At 28.2% G+C, this 9,486-nt stretch overlaps 1 protein-coding gene across 1 annotated transcript in view; it reads left to right on the forward strand.

Moving 5' to 3' along the window:
* LOC106678350 (uncharacterized) overlaps positions 1–9,486 on the forward strand; it is a 100,731-nt gene that overhangs the window by 83,189 nt on the left and 8,056 nt on the right. Inside the window, exons 4-7 of the mRNA XM_014416814.2 lie at positions 3,620–3,746; positions 5,310–5,440; positions 7,101–7,210; positions 8,490–8,635. Coding sequence (XP_014272300.1) covers positions 3,620–3,746; positions 5,310–5,440; positions 7,101–7,210; positions 8,490–8,635 — 514 coding nt within the window. The remainder of the gene's footprint in view (positions 1–3,619; positions 3,747–5,309; positions 5,441–7,100; positions 7,211–8,489; positions 8,636–9,486) is intronic.

Genomic DNA, 9,486 nt, shown 5'->3' on the forward strand with positions numbered 1-9,486 from the left:
ATAATGGAAGGAGTGATATCTGGTTCGGGCTAGATCGGTTACATAGGGAACATTAAGGTCTTTATGTATGATTTTATTTGTGACAAAGTAAGGAGCTTTGAGGATTTTACGAAGGATTTTGGATTGTAAGGATTGAATATGAGAGGAATTCGAAGGTTTAGTGGAGCCCCAAAGCTCAACTCCATATATCCAGATTGGCCGTATTACAGACATGTCGATCAGTCTTTTGTAATGTGTTGGAAGTTTAGAATGTTTGTCTAGTAAGTGCTGTCATAGTCGAAATCGATGTGCAGTTTCCTGTCTTTTCAGTCTTGTGTGAGGATTCCAGGTTAATCGTTTATCCAAATGTAGTCCAAGGTAGCGGATCTGTTTGACAGGGGTAAGAGTAACATTATTAAATGAAACTGTAGGGCAGTAGGTAGGTTTAAGACGAAGGGTAAAGGTGATTTGTTGGAATTTATCTTAATTCTCCAATTATGACACCATTCTTCGAGGGCTGTGATATGGGATTGGAGAGTTTGGGATACAATTAATGGGTTATTATTAACTGCGAGCAAACATGTGTCATCGGCATACATGGTGAGGATAGTCTTAGGATTGGTTGGAATGTTAGCTGTATAGACGGTGTAGAGGATGGGACCAAGGATACTACCATGCGAAACACCAGCGGACTGAGAATAGAGGGATGAATAGGAACCATTGTGGTTTACTTGGAATAGTCTACCTGTAACTATTTAAAATCGATTTTCGTAAAAATAAACCAGCCAATTATTTAATCTCATTGATTCATAAAAAATAATCAATGAAGCTAATAAGGTAAGCCAAGGTTTATTTTTCCCTGTGTGGGTGGCATTGGCTTATTCCATACAGCCAAATATTAATTAACTATATTCTATGAAATGTCTGTAGGGCAGTTTGTCCAACCCCTTTGTAACTATTACTTAATTATTTATTAAGTTAAATATATCTGATTTACTAATATACTCTACCATAACTATATCTCTTAAAATGTTTTGTTTATAGATTTCAAATATTTATGGGTTTGACATATTTCTACTAAGTCTGTTACTTTTAATATACTATTGTAAATAATATTTTGATTTGCACCTAGATCTTTAACAATATTTTTCATTTTTTTTTGGGGGAGGGGGGAGGTGTTGTATGCCAGACCTTCAAGTAAATTACGTTTAAGCATCTCGTTACTGCTACAATTTTAGAATTGAAAAGTTCCAATTAAGACTATTTCCTGCAGGTAGTTATTGTAAATTCCATGATTAGTCCTAAGTCAAGGTTAATTACCACATAAATGATGATTGATCATAGTTCTGAATAGCGGCCCTAGTAGATATATTAAAAACCTAGCACCATTTTTTTTTTTGGTTAACGGTTATTTGGGAAGAGGAAATTTCGCTCTTTCTCCCTCTCCTTCTTGGATCTGACATTGTCAGATGATTTAGTCTTTTTAAATTATATAAATATAATTTATTGTTTAATATATATAAATTGTTTAATATATTGCGAGAAAGAATGTATGTAAGACTACTTTCAACAGGTAGTTTCTTAAAACATGAATAGTTACACAATGCTGTATTGAAACTGTAGAATTATTTTTATTTTACAAATTTAAAAAAAGGGTTAATAGAAGAAACAGAACCACAACCAAAACTCTTTTATGCTCTTAGGCAATTTAAAAATTTCTATAAGTGATAACATATCTTTAATTAATAATCTATTATATAAAAACCCTAAATAAAAAGGAAGATTCACAAGATCTAAAAAATAGACTAAATTTCAGACAGAATAGTAAAAAATTAGAAACTTTCTCCAAGAACTACAATATTTTTAGTTAATTATAGTTGAGTGTTATTAGTATAAAATCTTTGGGTTTATTAGGCCTTGTTATTTGTTAATTTTGTTTTTAATCTATTGAATCAAGGATGGGTGATTCAATTCTTTTAACTGAAGGATTCACTCCCTCTGGTGAATCGATTGTTTTAGCTGGTTCCTTTTTTTTTTTTTTAGTATTAAAACAGAATTTTGAATGAAAAACAAATTTTGGACTTCTTGATTTCTGTGTTGTATATTATAATAAATTATACAAACTAAATATTATTTTTTAATAAATCGAGTTAGAATAAAAACAAACAGTCTAGTGCCAAGTCCTTAATAAAACAAAATATTAAAAGAATGTTAAAATGTGTATGTACATCTGAAATATAAAAAAAAAAAAATTTTTCTTAATATTTTATTTTCCCAAAACCTTATTATAAATATTTAATATCTACAACATGTTTAATTGTGGGCTGAATCTATATCTTATAGATTGTCTATATAATATCTAAATTACATGTTAGATTAGGGATTAAATTCTATATCTACATAATATTTCACTGATTAAACTATTAATAAAAATAAAGAATTTCCTATTGCTGCAAAAATGTGAAAATAAATCATTTTAGTGAGTCAAAAACGCAAATTTTAAATTGTGTCTGCCCTGAAGATCCAGAGCCTAGATGTTGGCCCAAATGCATGTTTCAGCTGTACAATAAATACAGTTTTAAATTATACGAGTTTTATTCAGTGTAAAAATAAGTTATAATAATTTGGTACCAGTAAACCTATCCAAGAGTGTTAAATATATTTTCAAAAATAATAAACTGTAAAATATTTATAAATAAATATATATATGTTTATCTAATAATAACAATTACGTAAAAATTTATTTATAAGAAATCAAAGAGCTGTAAAACCAATAAATAGCAATCACTTAACAAACATAATTCAAATTTGTTGCCTAGAAGGTTCAGTTCTTGTAAATAATTGGGAAGCACTAAATATAAGGTAAGATATTCATGACTGAATTGGAGTTTTATAGAACTTGATTTATTGCTAATAATCATAAGAATTGATTTCAATTGTTTATTTAAACTATTAATTATTTTTAGACTACTATTTAAAAAAAACACCAGGGTGATTTTCATTTATGAACCTGAATATTTTGGATCCTTTTTTTATTTAATTTTAATAATTTAAGGATAATCTATTTAGTTTTGGGAAAGAGGTAGAGAAAAATAGACTACTTCATTGTAACAGTTTCAAGTTAAAGAACTAATTTTTTTACCATCATGATTATTTTTGGGAAAGAGGTATCTGGTATACACTCATTAGAGTGTATACATAGACTTACTTCATTATAACAGTTTCAAGTTAAAGAACTAATTTTTTTACCATCATGATTATTTCCATTCTGGTAGGTATAGACTCTCAACATATACACTCATTAGAGTGTATACGTAGACTACTTCATTATAACAGTTTCAAGTTAAAGAACTAATTTTTTTACCATCATGATTATTCCATTCTAGTAGTCATCCTCATCCTAAGGAGTCTAAATGAATTTCCTATTCCTGAACTAATTTTTTTTCAGAAAATATCTATGGGCGTTCCTGGATTTGACCCATTTTAATACTTTTATAAGCCCTCATATGATTTTTAAAAAATTGGATTACTGATTCTAGTATTTTGTTATTTATAATATTTGTATAGGCTTGGGTATAATTAAATACTATTTTATTTTTTTTAACGAGATGAGTAAAAATCATTCAACTATTATTTTTAGGTGGTCCACGAAACAGAGAGTCATGGAAGGCTCATGGACCCTCCAGCAAGGAACAGCATGTGGAGGTTTGGCTTCCCAACACCAGTTAACTATAACGACAATGAGCTCTACTGCGGAGGATACTCAGGTTCCTTCAATTTTTTTTTCATTTTACTAAATATGCAATGTTAAAATTTATCAATAAAGGTCAAGTTAAATTTATAGCATGAATATAAAGAGTAAAAAAATGGAAAAAAAGAGAACGAGTAGGTAAAAATACTATCTGAAGATACAAATTAATAAATGTATTCCATTTTATGGTGGCTGGTAGGATTTGACACCAGATTTTTGATTTGAGAGTAGACAACCAAACACTAAATCAGATGATTCATGTAGAATGAAAACAATTCAAAAGTATAAAATAATGATAGGAAGTGTATTCATAAGGCATATAGACAGACATACAGGGTAATGAAGTTATTTCAAAGTAATGAAGAATTTCTTATTCCTATGTTTAATACAGTAAAAATAATGAGAGGAAGATGTTGAGGTAAAAAATAAACTTCCTGTATAATATTATCAATATTCTATATATTTTTTACCTTTAAAAATGAATAAAGACATCACTATAATTAGATTTGATATCACGAAACAATTAGCTATTTTATACAAAAATGAATATGATGAAAAAATGGATAAGTTATTAAATGATAAAAACATATACAGGTTATTGAGAACAGAAACTTTTACAGATCTAATTGGAAAAATTAATAAATATATCACAAAATTTTACAAAATGGGGCACATAGATAAATTTATGAAAAATAAATTACTAGTAAACGAATTCACACCCCAAAGGATACATGGGTAAATAAAACTGCATAAAAAGTACATTAATCTATGTCTCATAATGAACAACAAAAATGGGCCAATTGAAGCCTAATCAAAATTCCTGAGCCCTTCTCTGAATGAATTAAACAATAGTAATAAATATGACGTCAAAAATGCTTTAGAATTTAAAAATTTACTCACAGAAATTGAAATAAATAATAAGGAAATAGATATTATAAGTTTTGACATCAAATAATTATTTACAAATGTACCAGTTGAAGAATGTTTATAATTAATGGAAGATAACTGGGATAAAATATAAAAAGTTTTATAAATTTTAATTAAAGGACTATATGACAAAATTTCAAAAATAAATAGATGTACTTAACAGATGTGGAATATTAGTACTTGAAGATGGGAAAACCTGAAATGTCATACAAACAAAAAAAATATAGAATATATGGTAATATTCTAAAGCAAGTTTTTTTTCACCTTAACATCTTAATAAAAAGAACAAATAACTTCCTAGGAAAGAAAATCCAGAATATAAGGAAGTTCATCCAGGTGCGGCCAAAATATCTCAAATAGTAAATAAAGTTAAATAAAGAGTTACCAATTAGAACTCTTCAACTAACATTCAAATACCAGGAAAGATAAAAAATAAAAATGTTTTAACAATAAGTCCTCAAAAAATATATGTTGTCGGACCATTCTGTGACCCACTCCCAAGGTTCTCGTAGCCCTTCTGTGGTCTCTGGGCAAAAGGTTGGGAAATACTGATCTATATATCTGAGGAATAGTTCAGGATAGTTTGCAGTTAAATCTATGTAAGTAAAAGATACTAACAGCTGATATTTGATATCCATGTGATTTGTTGTAGTGCAGTGGGAACAGAATAAAGGCAGGTGTGGTGTTTGTGGCGATGCTTACAATCTCGAAACACCAAGGCCACATGAGGCGGGAGGACAATTTGCGAAGGGTGTCATTGGAAGGAGGTACAGTGTTGGTCAGGTAAAGTAAATGAGATATGTTCAATCCCCTCTATTGAAAACAAAGATACAAATCAGTTTTAAACTTCAATTAACATTTATATATAATTTTAATTCTTGTATGAGACTGGTTTGTTTATTAATTATAATAAAAATAACCATTTAGTCTCAACATGTTTATTTTCTTCTTACTCCACTCCTTTGTTTCGACATTAATTACACTCTAAATATTAAAAATTACTTCCAATAACATTCTATATTATAAATAATCCTATCTTATTTTAAATATCAGTTACAATGTTATTAAAAAGTTGCAGGCTTTTGTGATTTTGTCAAATTATATTTTACTCGAAGATTGCTGATTGACCATGTGTATTAATAAATGGAATATGAAGCTCAAATAGTAATAACTATTTTTATTTGAGCCAATTTTTTTACGCAACGTTGCAGGGCTTCGTCAGGGATATAAAAAAAATTACAAAAACTTAAAATAAGTAAACAAAAGTAAATAGAAAATGACAAGGATATACAATGAAATGTAACAATTAAGGATATATAATGAAACGTAAAAATTAAATAAGAAAAATAAAAGGTAATTAACAATTAATGAAAACAGAAATAGTAACAGATAAAAAGAAGAAATATAAAAAAAATGACAAACTAAGAGAAGAAAAAGAAGGGTAAGAATAATTCTTGATTTTATTCCTACCCCCCTTTTTCATCTCTTAGTTTGTACTTTCTTTTATATTTCTTCTTTTTAACTGTTACTATTTCTGTTTTCAATCATTGTTTATAACCTTTTATGTTTCTTATTTAATTTTTATGTTTCATTGCATATCCTTGTAATTTTCCATTTACTTTTTTTTTACTTATGTCAAGTGTTTGAATTTATTTTTTTAAATTTTTTTTTAGCCCTGACAAAGCCCTGAAACATTGGCTGAAATAAAAATAGTTAATACTATTTGAGTTTCATTTGACTGCAATTATAATTTAGTCTATCAACCTATAATACCTGATATGTGAGGTAGATTTAAACAATGTATTGTAGATTGAGAGAGTGATAAGATTATAATAGAAAGTATAAATTGAATAATATTAGAAACAGTGGATTAGTTGGATAAGAAATAGGTCATTTAACACAATATGATAAAAGTGATAAAATTGAATTATGGTGTATAGGTTGATAGACTAAAATATAATTTGACAAGGGCAGAATAGCCTGAAACTTTTTAAGAACTTTGTAACTGCGATACTTAAAATAAGGTGGGATCATTTATAATACAGAATGTTTTTGGAAGTAATTTTTAATGTTTAGAGAGTAATTGAAATTGTTAATCAATAGTTATCTTTGAGAATGGCCGGAATAGCCAAAACTCAGTAGTGGAATAATAAGAAAATATATTTTTTGAGATTAATAACATTTTTTACCAAATTAATTCAGTAAAAGACCAATATTTTCAATAACAAAAAATAAACATTTTTGTTTTTTTTTAATTTCTGTCCAGTACACAATAGTAAATAAGGTTAAATATTTTAATTACCAAATGATTATACCTTACTTTTATAAAGTTTAGAATTATTTTGAAATATTACAATACTGAATTGGTAAACATTAATATTATATTACTAATATATTTATTATCCACATTGATACTTTTATTTGATAGAATTAAAATGTGCAGGAAATAGATGTGGAAGTGGAGCTGACAGCCAACCATTGGGGAAGATTTGAAATGTTTATCTGCCCAAATAACAACCCTAAATATGAAGCTACACAAAGCTGTTTTGACAGGTTTGGTATCTTACTTTGAAATAAACTATCTCTATACCGGCATTATTGACCTTAGTCTAGAAAATTGATTGATATATTAAAAATAGATATTATTGTATAAGATAGACCATTTGGAAAACATTCATTGCAATGGTCAATAAATAATATTCTTGATTAAAACATTAAATAAAATTTCATTAATAGAGGAACCAACTTCATCTTCTTTTACAAGAAATATTAATGCTCTATCAATTTCATAATCTTTTAAAGCAAACTTTGTCCTGGTTAATGAAAATACTTAGCATAAATAGCATTCGCTTCATGAAACAATGTTATTTAAAGCTAATGCAGCTAGAAAATAACAACCAGTTGAGCTTGTTAACGGAAAACGCAGATTAGAAAACTATTGGAGAACTTTGGAATATTTGACCCAATACTATTGAATGATCTGGTAAGTATAAAAATTAGAATGTGGAAGATCTTGGATAGATATAAGGAATTTGATAAAGATTTCTTATTATTACAAGAATTGACCTATAAACCGTACAGTAGGGTCTTCATTAAAACGACACTCCTTAAAGCTCCTAAAAATCAGCTGAGCTATACCTTACTTGGGACTAATTGCCTAACTATGACTCTCTGGTAAACATGCAATAACTCTAAGTGTCGGCCCACAAAAATATACCTTGGACCTACAGAAGCTTTGTCCAGCTTGTGAAGGAATGGCATTGGAGGATTGTTTCTATCTTTTAAAAAACCATCCTGCGTTTCAAGAGAACCGAATCTATTACATGCTAAAACTAAGCAATATTAGCCAAAATCAGGTGCATTAATTTCTGTCAGTACCCTTGTGATTGGATCTCAAAATTCTTTTTATATATTTTACACAAAACCTTATAATTAGAGCTGGATGCCTATCTTCACCATAGGATGTATAGTTTTTGTTTCTTTTATATTATTAAATATGTAGTGATGTTTTTGTTTTGTTTTTATACTCTGATGAATATAGATAACCCATTTTGAGTATATTGTTTGTTATTAGTTTATATAAATGATTTTTATCTCACTATTTTTGTAGTATAATGATACATTTAATTATGTATTTTATAGGCTAACTCTATTTGTATGGGGGTTGCACCATAAATAAATAAATAAATTATTATTAATACTATCAATTTCATGTTTGTTCAAAATCAAACGTTTGAAAAAATTATTGCTGTATATACGACATGTCTTTCACAAATAATATGTATTGTAATGTCACTTAATAATAATGTATTGTAATGTTGATGTTTTCTAGATTTCCTTTGTTCATTTCTGGTACAAGGGATGTAAGGTTTCTTATTCCGGAAGAGACAAAGAAAAAAGCCATATTCCGGTACAAAGTCAGACTGCCACCATACTTGACATGTTCTCAGTGTGTACTTCAATGGACTTACTATACAGGTAGTTATACTGATTAATCATAGACTGTAAATGTTTTACATTATTAAAATAAGATATTTTTAATTAATTTATTTTAAGTTTCTACATCTTTGTAACAAAGTAAATTTCATGTAAACATTGTAAATATAAAATCTTTAAAAAATAATGTTTGATTTCTATCCCACTGATTATTTTCTTAATACATTTGAATTGAGTCTTGTGCATCTTTGCTTTCTGTAACTTTTTAAAATAAAGATCATTTCTCCTGTCACTTCATAACTTTTTCCTGACAAATTATTTTACTTCTTAATTCTAAACATCACATTTTGAGCCTGTCAGACACACTCCCTCCTTCAAAGTCTTTTTTAGGTCTTCTGCTTCTAGTTGGTGGATTGTCAGTCAATGATGTGCACTCAATGGTGTGCCCAAATCATCTGACAGCTGACTGTTGTCATGAATGTATCATATTCTATTAAGGAACTGTATTTCAGTGATATGGAGTTGAACTTGAATAATTTGTAATTAGTATCAATGAATTCAATGAAGAATAGGGAGAAAAACTGATTTTTAAACATCAATCTTTGCTACTTTCAAACATTATTTCTTATTGCACGCAGCAATATGAAACTTCCCAGCCAAATAACGCTTTCTTAAGCAGTTTGTTCATATAGAGTAAGATGAGTAGCAATATAGATGATATACTGTACCTACTCTATCTTTTCCCCATTGATTCTGACAATTCTTGATTTATGGTCATCAAACCTTCTTAAAACTAATCTTAGCGAAGATGACTAATTTTATTTCAAATAAATAGGAGCATTGTGAACTATTCCTAGATAAAATACTTATATTATTTTGAATTTTCCAATTTG

The sequence above is a fragment of the Halyomorpha halys genome, unplaced genomic scaffold, assembly GCF_000696795.3.
Source record: "Halyomorpha halys isolate HHAL.00 unplaced genomic scaffold, Hhal_1.1 Scaffold134.1, whole genome shotgun sequence".
NCBI classification, from domain to species: domain Eukaryota; kingdom Metazoa; phylum Arthropoda; class Insecta; order Hemiptera; family Pentatomidae; genus Halyomorpha; species Halyomorpha halys.